Consider the following 20,335-nt stretch of genomic DNA (forward strand, 5'->3'; position numbering starts at 1 on the left):
GAGAGTTCGAATTTAAACCTGGGCAGTCTGGCTATACTCAACCACTGTGCTATACTCGTTTCTCTGTAGTCTGCTAGAATAACTGTCCTAAAAATAAAAATAAAGCTAAAAGTCAGAGCAATTTCAAAGCCACCATTTGCTATTACGGCTGATGCCTAAGGAAGAGTGGGAATTTGAGCCTCCAGAAGGCTTCTTTTTTTTCCCTTTTCCCTCCTTATCTCTTTCATCATCAAAGGAGCCTCTACAATGGCACTGCCAGTTCAAGGGCATGTCTGCTGCCTTAGTCAAGAATCTTCGTAGCAAATTACCACCAATGAACTATTTCTGGTATACCAATATCTTTCCTCTCTATCCCTAATAAAGGAATCTACTTCATTATTTGTGCTGCAATATATTGAAAAGAATGTGAACCAACACTTTTCAGCACCTAATGGGCTAAGCTCATCACACACATGAGCTCATTTAATATGCCTACGCACACACAATAGGGCACATATTATTACTCTGTCCAACAGAGGAAGAAATAAAGGCCCACAGAGGCCAGGTTATTTGTCAAAGGTCATAGAGGAGAGAAAACGCAGGATTCACACTTCCTGACTCCAAGACAACCTGACTTTAACAACACCACTTCCCAAGTCACATATCATCACCAAGACCCATTATGAATGTGGCCTTAGGAGTCATACAAACTGAGGAAGAATCCAGCTCTGCAACTCATGATCTAGATGATTGGGGAAAGTACCTTGAACTTTCCGAGTCTCAAGTCCTTTTCTGTAAACAGGGATAACAAGATCTCTCAAGGGTTCTTATGAGGATTAAATGGAAGTGTCAGTAAAACATTAACACAGTGCGTGACACTACAGTAAATGTCCAAGAACTGGAAGCCATGCTTGATGTGATGTACCTGCCATGTTTATAAGAGGATGCTTGAATGGAACATATGTCAGTTTTTACTATCTTTAAGAATGCTTTTGCTGGGTGTGGTGGCTCACACATGTAATCCCAGCACTTTGGAAGGCCAAGGCAGGAGGATCGCTTGAGCCCAGGAGTTCAAGACCAGCCTGGGCAATATAGTAAGATCTTGTCTCTATAAAAAAAAAAAAAAAAAAAAAAAAAAAAAATTAGCAGGGCAGGGTCCCAGCTACTCTACTCAGGAGGCTGGGTGAGAGGATTGCTTAAGCCTGAGGGATTGAGGGTACAGTGAGCGGTGATTGTGCCACTGCACTCCAACCTAGGTGACAGAGCAAGACCCTGTCTCAAAAACAAACAAACAAACAAACAAAAAAATAAGTTGGGGGGATGATTTTTGCCTTACCTCTGCCACAATACTTACTTTTTCCTTGTGTTCTGTAATGCTTTGGTCAGCTTGCTTGCCAGTTTCTGAAGTCCTTTGGCATAGCTAATTTCCAGGTTTGCCCTGTTAGGAAAGGCAGTTAAATAGGATGTGCTGGGCCAGGCACAGTGGCTCACACCTGTAATCCCAGCATTCTGGGAGGCCGAGGCAGGCGGATCACTTGAGGCCAGGAGTTTGAGACCAGCCTGGCTAACATAGTGAAACTCTGTCTCTACTAAAAATACAAAAATTAGCCAGGCATGGTGCTGGGCGCCTGTAATTCCAGCAACTTAGAAGGCTGAGGTCCAAGTACCACTTGAATGTAGGAGGCAGAGGTTGCACTGAGCTGAGATTGTGCCACTGCAATCCAGCCTGGGTGACAAAGCAAGACTCCATCTCAAAAAAAAAAAAAAAAAAAAAAAAAGGCTGTGCTGGCTGGAAATCAAGCAAACACACACACGCACGCACGCAGGCACACACGCATGAAGGAGGAATCAGGGTGAAAATGTAATGCCTATGTAAAGAAGAGATGATTTGTTTACTATAAGGATCCTCTTGTCCTTAAGCATAATCCTGAAGGGTATCCAAGAGAATCCTAAAAAGTGAGAGGTGTTTTTGTTTCGTTTTGTTTTCGAGCTGGAGTTTCACTCTTGTTGCCCAGGCTGGAGTGTAATGGTGCAACCTTGGCTCACTGCAACCTCCATGTCCCGGGTTCGGGCAATTATCCTACCTCAGCCTCTCAAGTAGCTGTGATTACAGGCACGTGCCATCATGCCTGCCTAATATTGTATTTTTAGTAGAAATGGGGTTTCAGCATGTTGGTCAGGCTGGTCTTGAACTCCTGACCTCAGGTGATTCACCCGCCTCAGCCTCGCAAACTGTTGGGATACAGATGTAAGCCACCGCACCCCACCCAAAGGGAGAGTTTTAAATTAAGCTCCTTTTACATCATACTAATGGGCTGAATTGTGTCTCCCAAGACAAAGTTGAAGTCCTACTCCCCAGTGCCTGTGAATGTGACCTCTTGTGGGCATAGGGTCTTTGCAGATGATGATCAAGTTAACATGAGGTTATTAGGGTAGGCCCGAACCCTAATTGCATGTGTTCCTATATCAAGAGAACATTTGGATAGAAACAGACACGCACCCAGAGAAAACACCATGTGAACATAAAGGCATAGATCTGAGGGGTGCATTTACAAGCCAAGGAATGCCAAAGATCGCCAGCAAACCATTCAGAAGTCAGGACAGAGGCATGGAAGAAATTCTCCCTCACAGCCCTCAGAACGAATCTGTGACTGCCAGCCTCCAGAACTGTGAGACCAGACACTTCTGTTGTTTAAGCCGCTCGGTTTGTGGTACTTTGTTATGATGGCCCTGAAAACTAATACAACTAGTAAGGAACAGAAAACTGTCCTACTGATCTCGGAATCTTAGCACTAATCAGATTAGCTCTAGATTATAATCATTGGCAATAAAATGATAAATTATGATTGGATTAACCAAGCAGTGACTTTCTAATGGGAATCTGCAGTGGTAGCCAACACCAGATTTAGAAAATGAATTTCTGTTATTTCCTATGCAGGACAAGGCTCAGTAGGAAGTCTGGGCATGCCCTCCAAAAGCAAACCCCTTGGTTCTTTTGGATAGATGGAATCACTCTCATCTTAAACCTGTTTTACCATGTCCTATTTATAGGCCCATCAGCAGCTAAAATGAGGACATCTTCATCTCGCTTTTGACTACAGAGACTAAATATGTAGGAAATTAAGTTCAATTCATATTAGGCTTTCCTTTTTAATATGGACCCTAAGAGTTTTCATTGTATTTTTCAGTCTGTTAATCTATTTTTATAATATATTTTTAGAATTATTTATGACTTTATTTCATTTGAGAAACAATCCCAGAGCTCTCTAGTAAGTAGCCCAACACCTGCATGTTTTCACACAAATTAACTCCATGTCCTAGACTGAACAAAGAAAGACAGCTTTCTTTTTTCTTTTCTTTTTTTTTTTTTCTGTTAGTACAGCTGTGCTTCAAGTTGTTTTTATCATTTTTTGTAGGAAAGTCATTTTAGGATGTATGTTAAGGCCTAGCTGCAGAAAACAACCATTTGGTGTCAGAATTTGCCCAGACATAAGGAAAGGTTAAGACAAGTGTTTTAAGACAGTAAAGCTGGTCAATAAATATCTCATTGTACTTAAAAATAGATTTCTCTGCTCTAGAAATATGTCCCAGTGGATGGAGAGAGAGAAAAAGCGTTGGTTAACAGCCAGCTGGGAGAGACCATCACCCTTAATGAACTCAGATGCTCTGGAATCCCAGGAGATCTCTACCATTCAGTGAGGGTGGCTTCAGGTACTGTTAAGAAGTTATATTACCTACTTAAAGGGGATTTTATAAAAATTAAAATGTGTTAAGAGCCCAAGCCTACTAGGGGCTCAATGCCTGAACAATTGCTGCTGACCTGTAAAGGTCTGTATGGTCTGCCTCTGGCAGCCTCTCTGATTTCCCTTCCTGCCAGTCACTACTTGGCTGATTCTGCTCCTGCTCAGTGGCCAACTGCCATCCTGCCTCAGGACCTTTGCACTTGCTGTGGCCTCTGCCGAGCGCTTCTGCTACACACCCACATGGTATTCACCTTCGTGTCATCCCCAACAGGAATTGCTCAAATATCACGGCCTCAGAGGTTTGCTCCATCTAAAACAGGATCCTCACCACTCTCCCCTTACAGTTTTATTTATGTCCTAGCATATATCGAATCTTGTATCACATAATTTTTTTAGTTTACTCTGGTAAACACCCCTAGGATGTGAACAGTTCCATGAGGGTCAAGAATGGTTTTGTTCATTGCTGGATCCCTAGGCCCAGAAGAGTGCTTGGTACATAACAGACACTCAGTATGTATGTCAAAAATGAATGAATGAATGAATGAATGAATGAATGAACAAGTGACTAAGGGAATGGACTTCCCACCGGGTCTTGGTTAGAATTCTTACTAGTCTCTGCCATAGGTTTGTTCTCACCTCACCACTTTTGAGAACTTTAAATTAACAAGCTGTTTAGATGCAGTCCCTCTACTTTGAGCAGTGCTCAGCCCTGATGTTAGGGCACACTGCTGTCTAGCATTTGAAGTAGCTAGACACGTAAACCCTTTCTGAGTCCAGGAACGCTAACAAGAGGGCTTTTTAGGTCTTTTCTTTCTAGCATTGCATTCCTTCTTGGAAGCAGCACAAAGAACATTACATAGGATAATGCTTTTTATAATGTTCAGCTCAGTGCTAGGCACAAAAATCTTCCTTAGTAACTATGAATTCTTCTAATGTGATTATTGTGTATCATGAGTGCACAGAGGTGGGGATGGTGTAGGGGAAGAATCTCCAGTTTTCTTGTCAGTTGGTTCCAGACAATCCGGAACATTTTCTAACAGGAAAGGTAACGCTGTCAGTCACAACGTCCCTCAGGATTCAATTCTACTTTCAGAATGTTCTTGCAGGCGCTACAAAGTGTGTCTGAGGCTAAGCAGACCTAAAAAGGATACCAGCAAGAAGTGTTGCTTTCCTTTATATTGTTGACTTACTTTTATTCCACTTAGGGAAAAAAAAGTTGGGCTTTGGTGGCATGAAAAAGGGGTCTTTGTTTACTTCGAGGAGATTTTGGGCTTTTTTTTTTTCTTAGTTTGGCCAGCTTTCCTCCTGTGCCCCAGCGTTTCTGCCAGCCTTCTCTTGAGCATGGTAGGAAATCAGCATAAAGAGGTTCAACTGCCACCCAGCACTTCCTGTGTTGGGAGTCTTCTCTTTACAGACAAGTACCTTAGAGAGCTTCCGCAGGGCAGATTTGTGAGCTTATAGAATGGTATACAGGTTAAAAGTTTCCTACATACTGAATGTAAAAAGAGTGTCCAAACAGTGGTCTCCTGACAAAGGTGTTGCATCACCTTTGTGACATGCTGCTGCTTGACCTGTGTTCTCCCTAGGCAAGAAATAGGAACATCCAGCACTTTTACTGGGTACTTACAACGTGCCAGGCATCATTCTAAGTGTTTTAGGTATATTTCTTCATTTATTTCCTGATAACCCCTATGAGGTAGGTATACTTTTTCTACCCATTTCATGGAAGGGAACACCAAGGCACAGAGAGACGGGACTAGCCTGAGGGCACACAAGAAGGAAGTTATGGTGACGGATGGATTCCAGCCTGGGCAGTTGGGCTGGGGAACCTGCTTGCTTAACCACCCCTCTTTCCTACCTCTGAAGTTGTGGGGAACAGACTGCCGATGGAGAATTGTGGGACACGTGGAACAAAAGTGCTTTTAAAAATTGATACCGCCTCTCACTTCACCTTTAACTGCAGTATTCTGAATTAGCACAGCTCCTGGAGGCTGAGTAGCTGGAGTCCCAATTCACAGCAGCCTCAGTGCAGACATAACGAGCTTCCGGGCCTATTCCAAAGGCATCTGTGCAGTTGTAAGGCATTTTGGGGGATAGGGAGTAGGGACGTGGAGAGTCTGGCAAAGTGGGAAGGATGCGGGCTCTGACAGCAAATGTCACCAAGCTAGTCCTTTGAGCTGGAGTGAGTTGGACACTGCCTCTCTGAACAGCACGATTGTAGCCTTTCTCTCTGCCTGCAATTTGTTGGTGACCCCGAAGGGTTTAGAACTAGAATTCAAATCAACCAAGCAAAGCAGGCTGCAATCATCTACTCTTGAATTTTAAATCCTAATGACCATTTCGGGAACGTGAGCAAATTATTCTGCAAGACAGAAGGAACTGAAATGTGGTGTGGAGGATGGGTGCGGGACAGTGTCACTGTGCACTCTTTCTGCTTACAACAAAACCTCTCCCAGGCCTCTAGCTCCGAATGGCTTTTATCTCAACAATTGTTAATGGTTAAATTCTTCCCCAGAGAGAATCACTCTTTTATAAGAAGCCATGTTCCAAATGGCAAGTGTAAAAAAGGCTGTTATTTTTGTAAGTCAGAACATTTGTAAATGGAAACAAACACTTCCATGCTCTTCCGTGCACACTTCCATGGCTTTGCCATGCTTCCGATCTAATGAGGGAGTATATGTATCCTTTCAGGATTCCTGCTGAACAGAAATGAAATGACCCGGGTGTTTTCCCAAGGCAGAAGCAGCAAGGCACACCCCACTTAGACTGATTTCTTCTCAGTCTCAAAGGGAGGTGCTTTATCTCAGTTCAAGCTGAAAAGGTACCACATGCAAAGGGACAAGAGAGAGCAGAGCTAATCTCACATTGATATGTGAAATTTTCATCCCGTCGTTAAAATCGTCAGAATCGTGCTTCATTCCCTAGCCCTTTCCCATTTTTTTCTTTCCATTCTACTGCTGCTGTAGCTAATACAAGTTAAAATGCCTTCTCCAAGCAGTTGTCTTGGCATGTGTGAAATTGATGATGTGTGTATATTTTGATGGGCAACCCAATCTCAGAATATTCCAGTAGTTTTCAAAATTCTGGACCCTACCTATAAATATATACACCACTATATACCCACAAAATTAAAAATTAAAAAAGAAATTTAAGTATACTAAAAAGGATTCTGGACTGAGGAAATAACATACACTGACTTTTAATCCATTTATATTCTAATTTTCTCTCAGCATGCAAGCCTAGTCAATATGTTTTCATTAGAAATAATGAAGGCCAATTGATAAGTCAAAGGCCAATGTTTGACCTAGATTTTGAAATAAATTATACTTTTGAAAGAAAAGAGAGATGTAAGAATATGTGGCCACGTAATCAATTTTAGAGTATCCTGCTTTTGTAAAATTAAGATAATAAAAAGTAGATTAAAAAACAAACTACGGTTTCCCCCTGTGTCTATGAGGGATTAATTAAAACGGAGCTAAGGCAAGGAACAGTGACTTGCACCTGTCTACTCCAGAGGCTGAGGTGGGAGAATCATTGAGACCGAGAGTTTGAGACCAGCCTAGGCAACATATCAAGATCCCATTTCTACAAAAAGTGTATTTAAAATTAGCCCAGAGTGCTGGCGCACACCCACAGTCCTAGCTACTTGAGAGACTGAGGCGAGAGGAGTTCCTGAGCCCAGGAGTTTGAGGCTGCAGTGATCTATAATTGTACCACTGCACTCCAGCCTGAGCAGTAGAATGAGATCCCCATCTCTAAAAAACATAAAATAATAAAATAGAGCTAAGCTCTTCTCATCCTTGAAAGAAGCAGGTGACAGAGTCCTCCCTTCATTGTAAATTAAGGAAAAATTTTAGTAACCTCCGATGCCTCTGTCAGGATATCACCCGTCTTTTATCTCCTACTTAGGACCAGCACCAGCTTCTGGTTTGGGGCTGGATGTGCTGATATTCTCCATCCAAGCTTCACTGGTATGCCTTTCGAAAGACCATCACAAGCTCCTCTTACAAACAGGTTGTATTTAAAGTTCATACCGGCAACTTGAAAGACATTTTCATACTGAAGCTCTGTCGTTGGAGTGGCTGGCTCACTCACTAGCCCACTGCAGCATTATCGATTGCCTTAATTCTGCTTCCTGAGAACACGATAAAAAGCGTTGAACCAGGAGGATAAGACCTGAATGATGCCCTTCTTGTGTCTAGTCTGAGAGCATCGCTGAGCTCCAGCTCACTCTGGCCCAGGGAAAACCTGAGCGATGGCAGCTCTAGAACTTCAGTCTAAAGTGTGTGTTCATTTCCAAGCTTAGCGCATTTGTGTGTTGAGTAGGGAAGGACAGGGATTATTGTGGTGAGAGAATTCAGGTAAAGTGGACAAGAAAGGCAGTTTTCAAAGATTTTTAGCAGGGAAACAAAACCAAAATTTTATATAGAATCCCACACTATCGTATAAATACCAGTAAAGCTGATCTGATTAAAAGGGAGAAGGAGTGAAGAGCAAGCCGGGCCCGGCCCACTTAACCTCCTCCTCACCCCCTGAAGTAGCCCTTACAGGCTTCCCACAGACCCCTTAAGCTATAAGGTTTGACAGACACTGGGCTTCATGACTCTTGCTGTCCCTTCCCAAACAGGCCCCTAAGACTCTGCAAAGGGAGCTGAACCGGGACCCTCTGAGCACCTTGGGTTCCTGACAGCAGTGCCCCAAACTGCGTGTCCACTTGGGGATGCCCTAGCCCTGAGCCTGGATTGAGCTGGGTAGGAATCCAAATGTATCATCTTTTCCATATCCCCATCTGTAAATTAGAAATGGAGAGGGGGGCTGTGAGATAATTCAGGAGATCAAGTATAAGACACATTTAACACAGTGACTGGTCTATGGGTTGTGCTGAATAAATGGTCTCTTCTGTGATTTTATTATTTTTTTCTAGCTTTTGTTCAAAATAATATGCCAGTAAATGTCTTTGACATACCCACTTATGACTTCTCAGAAATAGCCTAACTTGAGCTTCTTTAACGTTATGAGCGCCTTGAAGGCACAGAGTCACTTATACATTAGTGCCTTCATTTACTCAGTGAGCATCTATTGAATGCCTACTCTGTGCCAGGCCCATGCTAGTCACGTGGGACACACATACCCTCAAGGAGTTTAGCCTCTAGGGAAGGAGACAGACAAGTGAACAGAGAATTACAGTACAGGTAGTAAGAGCCACAACAGAGCAAGCACTAATTCTGCACATAGAATTGAGGAGCATTTTTTTTCGAGACTGGGGACTGGAGTTAAGGAAAGCCTGCCACCGTGGGATGACTGGATCCTATGGAGCCAGGCAACGAAGGTGATGAAACATCTACCAGGCAGGCGATACAGCCTGGATACAAATGCAGGCAGTGGATACAAATGCAGGGATCCACGTGTGGTGGTGGTGGTGGCCGGAGTGCGAGTCGGGTGCAAGTGGGGTGGGGTGCAAGTGGTTCTGAAAGGAGAGAGGCAGGGATCATGGGGAGATGGAGAGAGACAAAGTAAACAGGAAGGCCAAGTTCAGATCTCAAACGTCCTTTTATAAAATGATGAGGGCTAAATTTTATCCTCAAGGTCATGGGAGTCTTTGAAGGGTCTTATGCAGGGTCATGGCTACGGTGAAAGGTGCATTAAAGACAGGGACAGGATCTCAGCTAGCCCACAAGTTCAGGTAACTTAGCTTGGATTAGAAAAGGGGTGTCCTCTAAAGGCGCCCAGCTCTGTCAGGGTAAAAGGCTTAAGGGGTCAGAGTGGATTGGATTTCTGCCTCCATTCATCCCACTCAGCCATGTGCCCTTGTGCAACATGCAAACTCCACGGCTGTAAGGCAACACTCCTAGACAGAATAGTTTAAGAGCGTTTTGCCAGAACAGCGGAAGAGGTCATAAAATAAAAGAAAGCTGTGGCTATCAAAGGGGTTTCAAAGAGACAAATATGGTCTTGGTCATGAGCTGAGATAGACAGAATCATGGATATGGATGGTCCCAGGCATTGAGCTTGATTGGCTGGGCAATAGTTCCCAGAAGGTGGAACAGCTTTGGAGAAAAGCGGATAAACTATTTTGGACATATTGACTTTGTGGTTCCATGGGACTTCTAGGTGGAAATGTTCAATATACTGTGAAATATATGGTTTGAAGCATTGTCTAGACATGTTCCTAGTACTGCACATTTGTAAATCACCAATATGCAAGAAAGCTAAAGCTGTGGGAGTTAAGGTCACCCAGGATAATGGTAGAGTAGAAAAGATTTTTCCAGTATTTAATTTCAATTTGTATTGCTTTATTGACAGTGTCGGCAATGAATCATGGATTGAACAAGTGGCCAGCGATACCTTCTTCTTTTACTCTTTTCTTTTTACTGCTGTCCAGAGCAGCAGTTCTTGGCATTTGAAAACCTGATCTTAAGCTCCCTTACAGAGGAACAATTGATTTTCCAGTTAATGCCTGTTTAAACATTAGCTGTGAGGATGCAGGAAGCCAAATATTCACAGAGTGTCTAAGAATGTACCTTTGTCTCTTTAAATCTGATCTGTAATTGTGTTAAAGTGAACCTGATAACTTTGGCATTAGGCATTGTAGGAGCTGCTATGTTGTTCTGGCTAAATCTGTTTGCTACTGCAAAAAAAGAAACTGAAGCAGCTAATTGGATAAAAGAAGCTAAGCATGACCATGAACTGCAGAATATCCAGGCCAAAAGGTGTTTTAGTAACAACTGCACTTTTCTATCACCACCCAATTAGAATAAATGCAAGAGGGCAGCTAAGTTTGGAAAGGAAACATTGGCCTGGCAGCTTGATTGTGAGGCTGCCTCTGGTGTCCAAGTACTAATGCAGAACTCTGTGAAGCAGAACCACATTCCAGGAGCTATTAAGTAAGGGGTCTGGAAATGCCCACCTCCAAGGACAGTAAAGCCCTTGTTCTAATAATGTAGGTATAATAATAGTTTTTACAAACCCTTAACTATCTTTCATTTATTTAAAAAATATTTTTATGAAAATGGAGACGGGTTGTGCTCTACTGGCCAGGCTGGTCTCGAACTCCTGGCCTCAAGCAATCCTCCCATCTCAGCCTCCCAAAGTCCTAGAACTACAGGCATGAGCCACTGTACCCAGCCCATTTATTTATTTATTCAGTCTGCAAATCTTTACTGAATGCATTTTAGGTGGCAGGTACCCCTCATTAAAAACCCCATGTCCTCCTTCACTGGATCTTTAATTATGCTGGCCACAGATTTGCCTTCGTGATTGTCTCTCATAACCCCCAATGGAAATGCCAACTGAATATACTCCAAGACTACCATTTTACTTGTCTTACAGTAAAGTAATGACTCCTATTACTTGTCTATAATCTTAAGTAACAAGACAGTTTCTTTTGAAAAGTAATGGCTTTCCAGGTATTTTTCTAATACAAGGGAAGATTACCATCGGTTCACATGTAATAACCCCACTTTTAAGAGGAGAGTAAGGCCAAGGCTCATTTCTAGATAGCTGGTGGGAATCAGCCTTCTATCCAATGCATATCCAGAGGAGGAATTTCCCTGACTTCATTCAATGGGGACAGTCGAGGCAAATGTAATCCCAGCCATGCTGTGACTATCCATCCTTGTTGATATGGTTATTATGTTGACTCAGTTCAAACACACTAGGAAGAAAGAGCGACCTCAGAATCACATCACTGCCATGGAAGAGAAATGATCCAGCCCTGAGAATTGAAGTGGCCTGTATCTTTGCCTGCTAATACACAGGAATGCTGTCTAAAAGTATGCAATGTGCCACATATCCATTGATTAGTAGAGCATTTGTGTCCATTAGAAAACAGTTCTCCCCAAATGCCATCTCTTTTAGTGTGGGCAAGCATCCTTCAGGTTAACTACGTGATCTAAAAGCTGAGCAAGGGGAGGAAATGAAAGCTCAAGACGAGGAGACGCTGCAAATGTACATTTACTGGGAATCAATACAAAGCAACTCTAAAAATGGCTGCTTGGCTAAGGAGAAATGGTTTAATTGTACAAGTTTAGCTTTAGAAAATGTTCAGAAAAGCATTTATTACATAAATGACCTAATATGTAGCATAATTTTTTTTTTATCTAGGTAAAACGTTAGACTCATTCTTTGTACTTATACTACACAGTTTTTTATCCAGGAACGTGCTTGTAATTTTGCTAAGCAGTAGACTCCTGAGGTGTTCAGATTCTAAATTCTTCTCCATAAGGAGGTAAAGCCATGAAGGGAGATATCTTTAGCTACTCAAGTGTTTCTTCCTCACTGGACACGTTTGTCACTCTAGAATAAGTGAGTGGAGGGTTTCACACGTTAATAGCTCTAGGCCATATAGTAGCCTTGGGAAGAGACTTCAATAAAACAAAAGTAAGGAGTAAAGACTCTGACTATATGAAGAAAGTGGATGTCAGTGGCAAGGTAGGGATGTGAAGGGATCTGGAGAAAGGAAAAACAGTGAGACAGGCTTCAAGTGGTGACTCCCCCAAATTTTTTCAGTTCACTGTTGAGTCTCTTTATCAGCAGGCATCATCTATTGCCTGTCTTCTCCTTCACAGCTCTCTACCAAGCACTGATTCTGAACTCGCAGACACCAAATAATTAAGGCCCAGATGACTACACCCCAGGTTGTATGCCTGGCTGATAGATTCTTCCTGGTCTGTAGGCAGAAGGTGGCTTTCAAATCTAGGTAATGAGTTGAATTTGTAGGATTCATACAATTAACTGGTCTTACTTTAAATAATTTCTTTTAGGACTGACAATGATGTTTTCTTATAGAAGAAATTCCCTCTCAGATGGGCCCTCCTGCTTTCTCTGTCATGGAATCAGAGCAATTTGGCCGTTAAAACAGAAGTTACTTCATGATTAAAATGTTTTTCTTTTTGACTCCTTTTGACAAATCTGGTTATGTTCTTTATAGAAGTCTATTTGAGCTCTCTCATATCTTTCTTTGACCTCATTCCTTTGTTGCTGATAAAGCTAATGTTTTCCTTTTGTCTTGACCTTGAAGGAAACCGAAATATTCCTTTCAAAAATGCTGGGGATTGTTGAATTTAAAAAAGGTTAAAACAAAGGGACACACTCTGCCCCTTTCTCTGCCTTTCCCATCTAAAGACAGTCCGACACTTGCTTATCTGTGCAGAAATAGAGAATCTAGGAACAGACTTCACCCTTCCCAGATATTTACCTTCCCACATGTTCCTGCCTTTTAGAAGCCCGAAAATGCTATCTTCTTTGTCTTGTCCCTAATATAATTTCTGGCTCTTTGGTGAAATACTATTTAAGCGTGACCCCCTAAGCCACTGCCTTGAGGGAGAGATACTTTTGAACCGAGGCCTCTCCCATGTGATGTGTATAGCACACGTTAATAAATTTCTGCTTGTTTTTCTTTTGTTAATCTTACCTGTTTACAGAAGAGTATCTCAACTAAGAATTTGGAAGGGGAGAGAAAAGAAATTGTTTTTTCTCCTACAACCTACTAGTTCAGTATGCAGTCAATCCATGGGGTCTTTGGTCTTATAGCACACATTCAATATTTTAAAATTGAAATGGTTTAAACAGTCTTTCTGAAGGTCTCTTTAGAGTTTCTTATTACAGAGCTATCTAGAGGTAGGAAAAAGGCCTTAAAGGTCCCTTGTGACCAAATTCAGTCCTTGGGTTTTCTCATTTTAAGCAAGGCTTTCGTAACTTTCTTGACTGAGTTAAATGTGCTCATTTCAGCACAGTGAACAGCTTTATACATGATCACACCTAGTATTAAGAAGACGATGCTGAAAATTTTCATTCATTCACCTGACAGTCACTAAGGAAATCAAAAGACCAGGCTCTAAGAGGTCAGCATACAGTGATGACTAAGACAGCCTCTGCCCTTCTAGGTGAGACAAAAATGTAAACTAATAATTGCTGTCAGTGTGAAAAGTACAATAATGCGAGTATGTATCAGATCCAACAGTGGGCCCCAGGACAGGGTGAAAATCCCAGTCTGAGGAATCAGAAGAGACTTGACTGAGCCTTTCTAAGCAGAATTACTTCCTATTGTTCCTTGATTTTTATGGCATCCAGTTGATAAATGTGCAATAGGGGAGAATCATTCTTCCAGCAATCTCTCCAGTGCCAAAATAAAGCACCACATTCTGGAAAGTAGGACAGCTTGTAATCACTCCTCCAGTCATATCTTGCTGCAGCTAAAGAGGAAGAAACGTTTATTGCAAATGTGCGTTTTGTACCTTTGCTGAAGAACAGATGTGACCTGTTTGCAGAAATTCTCTCCATTTTGAGAAAACTCCTTTAGGTTCTTGTATACTTTATTATACTGAAAAACAAGAACAACATTAACAAAAAAATGAGCAGAAAGATTATGAGCAACTCCAAAGATAGAGCACCTATAAATTCAGAACGCTACTCTAACCATGACTGTCATTATAAATGATCGTGCAGCTACAGGCATGCACACCTTTTGGATGAGTTCTGAAAATAAAGGTGAAGTCTCTTCTGCCTGGATATGAAAAGACCCTGGAGAACTTTTCAAAAATAAAGCTGATCTGTTTCTCCCCTCGGCCAAATGCAAACAATTCAGCAGTGGGGTGCATTTGGAGTATGGTATCCTGTTACCCTTATTGTTCCCAGGAAGGACAAAAATATCTTCTGAAGGATGCCACATACCTATTTTGTCCCCTCCCATACACACAAACTTCAGAATAATATTTCTGGGGCTCATGACAAATCACGAGCCATTAGAGCGAGCCTTTCTGTCTGCAATATGAAAGTGTAAGTAAATAACCTGGTAAGGAAACTTTATCCTGGTCCTCTCTATGTCTCATTTAATTCCAGTAAGAAAAATGTTATAATGATGAGTTGAACCTATTGGTTAAACCAAACCTTTATAAATGTATTAATTACCCTTTATAAATTCATGTATATTTGAATTTAGCCTGCAGACACAAGAATTTCCAGTAAAAGTTTTTGTCATTTGATTTAGGACTCTACAATGGCTTCCTGGAAACTGTAAATGTAGACATTGATGACAAGAGATTTTGAGTGCCCAGAGAAACTAAATGTCAATTGATTCCGCAGCTTTTTCTGACACAGAGCAAGTGAATTAGATGATGGAACATCCCAGACACACTCTCTCATAGTTTCCACCTGGGAGGTGTAAGAGCAGATTGCATTTTTCAAAATGAGATTTTACATAAAAGGACCCAAATTCAGTATGGATTGAGGGCTGTGCTGTACTTTGCTCAGACAATGAGCCAGCCTCTTCCAGTGTTCAGATATCACCAGCATTCAGCTGGACACCATATTGAGAAGGGAAAAAGGAAGGAAATTCACATGTACTGAGTGCCTTCTACTGTAGCAGGCACAGTCACAAACACACATCCCCTTAGGGCCCAGAAGGCCATTCAGTCAACAAAGCATTTGGTATGTGGTGCTGACAGAGTATCAAACTAAGGACATAGGGCGACAGTAGAGGAAGGACCTAAAGAAATGAGCTGATTCAGTTCTCTACCTTGGGGGATGGAACAAACCAGCACCGAGGATATAGAAACAGTCTTACCATATCCTTTTACCTTTACGCCGTAGTTTAACATTCCTGTGAATTTTACACAGTAAGTTATGACAGGATTTGGTAGAAATATATTAATAGTAGCAGTAACAAACCACTTCCTTGAAACTGCCCTGGACACAAGGAGAGTGGTGAGGGGGCAAAGCGTTCGTGAGTAAATTGTTAATTTCTAAAGCAGAGTTTGCAAAATCCTGTGACTGCTGGCACCAGTCAGACACCTGAATGAGTGAGAGCAGGGTGGGGACCATGAGCTGGAGAGGGAGCTACTCGAACCATTCTGGCCCATCACTGCCACCTGGAATGCGGCTCAAGAAAGCCAGATCTCCCACGTTGTCCAAAAAAGTTGAAATCAGGATTTGCATTCAAAACATGATTTTTTTTTAAATTGTAATAAACAATTCACAAACTTGCTGTAGTGTAAACAAAACACACTTGTAGTGAGGTTCCAATTTGTAGCCTCTCTCATGAAGGATAAATAATCTTCCTCTAAGTCATGAAAGTAAAATCACTATTTGGCAATCAAGCTTTCTAATTTTTATTTCCAATAAAACTAACTGGCCATATGTGAATGGCGTGATCCTATTAAGGCCTCCTTCCTCCGCTTACAGGTACAACTGGGAAAGTTTAGGGGAGCATTTTAACATTGTGAGAAGTTCTGCAGTAAAGAAACGTGTTTCGCTTCTTTGTTTACTCCTGAGTTACCTAAACATTTTCACTAGTTTTCTCCCTAAACCTTTTATCTTCTTCTATAACACCTAATAGCTCCCATGAAACATACCTCAGTGTCATGAGAAGAAAATGCATAAATGTTTAGCAGCGTGCATGCTCCTGGAATAAGGTCATTTCTCGGCTTCCTTCAACCTAAGGTGTCTAATCATATGTCTAAAAGCTATCCAGGCCGGGCGCGGTGGCTCACGCCTGTAATCCCAGCACTTTGGGAGGCCGAGGCGGGTGGATCACCAGGTCAAGAGATCGAGACCATCCTGGTCAACATGGTGAAACCCCGTCTCTACTAAAAATACAAAAAATTAGCTGGGCATGGTGGTGCGTGCCTGTAATCCCAGCTACTCAGGAGGCTGAGGCAGGAGAATTGCCTGAACCCAGGAGGCGGAGGTTGCGGTGAGCCGAGATCGCGCCGAGCCGAGATCGTGCCATTGCACTCCAGCCTGGGTAACAAGAGCAAAACTCTGTCTCAAAAAAAAAAAAAAAAAAAAAAAAAAAAGCTATCCAAGGAGATGTGAGGGAAGGTTTTGTATGAGGTTTCAGTAAAGCCTTCTTCGCCCTCTTTTCTGCCTGCTGGACTTGAAAATGAAGGCCAAAGCCATAAAGTGGTATTGAGATTGGACATAATGCATTAAGATCATAGAGAGGAAAGAGAAAAAGAGCCTGGGTCCCTGATGGCTACGAAGGACACCATGTGAGCCTTCAACTCTCTACTTTTAGACTTATTTTACGTGTGAGAGAAATACAATATCGCTTTTTTAAAGACATACACATTTGAGGTTTTTCTAATATTAAGTTGAACATAGTTCTAACTCATACAGGATCTTTTTGCTTTGAATTATGAAACATTTTTATGGTTCATAACATAATGATGATACAGAAGATAATAAAACACATTATGTTCTCAGTACCTAAGTCATAGAGATAGTAACACTTTGCTTCTGCTCTCTCTTTAAACAACTATTTTTTTTTTCCTTTTCATAATTAATTTGGCTATTCTGAGACATTTATTCTGTCTAATTACATTTCTTTTTAAATCCCCGTTGGGTTCCTAATTGGAATTGTATTACATACATATTTCAATTTGGGAAAATTGACTTTTTAATGGTGTTTAGACTTTCTATCCAAGGACATAGTAAGTTTTTGCATTTGTTCAAATTTTATTTTATGTTCAATAAAATTTTATGATTTTCTTTATAGGTCCTGTGGCTTCCTTATTTGATTTATTTAGAAATATCTCACAGTATTAAGCTATGGATTTTTATGTATTGTCTTATTGACATCTCTCTCCAGCCCACAGCAAAGCAGAAACAAAGACTCAACAAAAACCCACAGGGCTGTGTGCAAGAGAGAAAGATCTAGCTGCATCTGAACCAGGTTACCAACCTGAGGAGCAGCCTGGTGCTGCAAGAAAGATCTAGATGCATGCTTACAGAGTAAATTCTTCTGCTCTCAAACACTGTAAAGCTGGGGCTGAGGATGGGAGAAGAGAAAGCAGAGAAATGGATTCGAGGGAGTAGGGGCATTTAGAGTGGGAAGGAGAAAAAGAACCTGCCATTAAGAGAGCCAGCAGCGTAAGGAAGGGAATCTGAGACAAAATGTCCTAAGGGAAAGGTCCTTACCAGTCCACCATCACCAGAGGATAGGCTGCACATGGAAGTTACCTATGGGAGAGAATCAGGGACCTTGGACATCAAGTGTGGGATGGGGCATGTAGAGAAAACTCTGCCCACAACCAAAGTAGAAATGAGTAGAACAGTTGAGAATTTTTCTACGTGTTTGTGTTAGGGGATGCTGCATTTCCTAAACTTCCCAAGTCATCAAAACTCTCTAAGACACATTTTTCAATACTGTCTCAAGGGAACTAGTTTTAGGAGGTTAGGTCGCGCTGAAAGTTTATAAGCCAGTGATTGAAAACTCAGTTGCCTTCAGTGGCAGTGGGGAAGCCTGTGGCAAAGGCATTCATATTCAGCCTCGCAAAGTAAGGGGCTGCTAGAACAAAGCACGGTCTGTGGCTTCCGTTGACCCTTGGGCAGCCAGCTCTAGATTTTGGAAGATGCTTTTCTGTCACTGCATAGACTGATACTTTCTAACTTTTTTCCCAAAATGGTACACATAGAACGTATTTGTACTAGAAGAGTGTGGTAGAGAGACAAAGTCGTTCCAGGAAGAGGGAATTGGCCCATGGCTTTGCCTCCTGCCTCGCTCCCAGCCACTCTGCCAATTCAAGGATGCAAAGGACTTGTGTCTCAGGCATACTTGTAACCCACACTCAAACCTGAAACTCCAGTATGCCCAGGCACACGCAAGTTGAGGTCTTTAATACTTGTTGTTAATTTAGCAATCAGATAAGAGAGAGATGTACTTATGACAGCAGCAGAATCTTTACCTTTGATCCTATATACTATGTGCCGTAAATTCCCCAACAAACCCTGATCCAGATTGAGACAAAGGTGACATCAATAAATAAGAGTTGCTAAGAATATTTTCATTATCCCAGCAAAAACCCTTATTCAGAATCAATGATTCTGTACCTTTCATCATGTGCCATCTACTCAGACTTGGAGACAAAAACTGTGAAAAGCAGACCCACTTAAATGCCAAAGCAGACCTCCAGAGGACATCTAGTTTATTCTCTCTCTGTCTCTCTCTCTCTCTCGCTCTCTCTCTCTCTCTTTGTGTGTGTGTGTGTGTGTGTGTGTGTGTGTGTGATCAGGAAACCTTGGAACATACCTGCTTTCAGGGGGTAAAATCACTTGACTTTAGCTTTGGTTGTCTCACTCCTACCTCACCACACTCCCACCCACCAGAGAGGACTCTGAAGGGGTTCCATGGAGTACAGTTTGGAAATCACTGAAGTCTAATTCCCTTATTTACAGTTAAGGCCCAAAGAGCCAAGGATAACCTAATTTGTTAGAGACAGAGCTTCGATGAGAAATGTTAGGTATGAAAATCAATTAGAGAATCCATCAGACACAAATATATTTAAAAATGGGTAATTTGTATCATCACACTAAGTTTACTCCAAGTTATAGTAACCCTTAAGTATTATGTGCTTCTTAATGTCATCAACCAGCACAAGAAGAAGGGCCTGCTATAGTTGCAGTCAGGTGGAAGGCAATTTTGGTGTTCTTTTCCTACCCATTAAGCTTTTAACTATCATAACCTCCTACCAAATATTCATTCTGGAGAACAATCTACTATTGATTTTACAACCCCATATGAATTTATATTAATATGCTGCTTCTCCTGGGGATCATTAATTATTAAGGAAAAAAAGTTATGAGGTTTTTTTCCCCTGCTAAAGGGATTTCAGTCTGGTAGTGGAATATTGGGGATCTTCCTGAGCCCCTAAAAAAATAATAATCCCTTCACAAATAGGTACCTGGTCTACACAGACATTTCCCATTCAGCCATTAAGTAAATGTTTCTTCCCAGCACTTGTAAGCAAATTCTGTTGACAAATATAGTGATTACAAAAAATATTTAGTAATCCAGCCAATTGGCATATGAAATGGTTAGACAAATGACTCTTAGAGATTATAAAGTGCCTGTATCAAGCTTGGCCTACCTGCTCTTTCTGCTCGAATGATTAAGAGTGTTAAGTTCTAGAAAAAAAAATTATAGAAAAAATTATTTTTATTGATGCTAGCATGGAAGAATTTTTTTGAATAGTGATGATATTCCTCTTAAATTTAACGCAATGAACTCTACTGGATGCCTCTACTTTGCCAGGCACTGTGCTACTGATTTCCTGTGAGCTCTGATTCACTGGGGGGTGATGGTTCACAGTACGGCCGCTCTATGAAGGGATTCTATGTATTTGCTCACCGTCTGTGTAGTGTTTAGAATCCCTGCGGCAGACTGTCATAGATTTTGGGATGTGGAACATCAAAGAGCATGGTCTGTTCCTTTTCCTCTACAGACCAGGAAACAGAGGTCCAAGAAATGTGGAATGGCATGTTACACATCTCTTTGATGCAAACTTGGGATGCTGTGGGCCACATGACACCCATGCCAGACTCAGCCTCCTTCTCTAACATTACAGTGAGACAGAACCTCCCAGGAGCTAGGGACCATGGCACTGTCACCATCTGAGTTAGTGACAGTCATCGTCTGGTGTTCAGACTAAGCCACTAAGATGGGAAGCTCAAATTGGCATCTCAACCAGGTTGCCAACCTGAGAAGCAGCCTGTGCTATTTCAATGACATGAGGGGAGGGGCTGACTTTGAAGCCTAGAAGACTTGCTTCGACAGGCCCCTTCCTGGATACTGTATGAGTGTGTAAAAAGCAAAGTTTGGCTACTGCTTGTTACTT

The 20,335-nt window shown here is 41.8% G+C and overlaps 1 protein-coding gene across 7 annotated transcripts in view; it reads right to left on the minus strand.

The window, feature by feature from the left end:
• The window catches only part of NOSTRIN (nitric oxide synthase trafficking), a 73,270-nt gene that overhangs the window by 48,616 nt on the left and 4,319 nt on the right, over positions 1–20,335 (minus strand). For 4 of the 7 annotated variants that reach the window (XR_012517731.1, XM_074399537.1, XM_074399536.1 and 1 more), the window contains exons 2-3: positions 13,958–14,043; positions 1,334–1,417 (exon numbers count right to left, since the gene is read on the minus strand). Coding sequence is in view for 5 of the 7 variants with exons in the window: in XM_074399537.1 (XP_074255638.1) it covers positions 1,334–1,417; positions 13,958–14,043 (170 nt within the window). In the remaining 2 variants the exon portion in view is untranslated. Of the gene's footprint in view, positions 1–1,333; positions 1,420–13,957; positions 14,044–20,335 lie in introns of those variants that run through there. The other 3 variants (XM_074399539.1, XM_074399538.1, XM_074399540.1) reach the window with 2 other exon arrangements.

Source organism: Saimiri boliviensis, chromosome 5 (genome assembly GCF_048565385.1).
Source record: "Saimiri boliviensis isolate mSaiBol1 chromosome 5, mSaiBol1.pri, whole genome shotgun sequence".
Classification (NCBI taxonomy): domain Eukaryota; kingdom Metazoa; phylum Chordata; class Mammalia; order Primates; family Cebidae; genus Saimiri; species Saimiri boliviensis.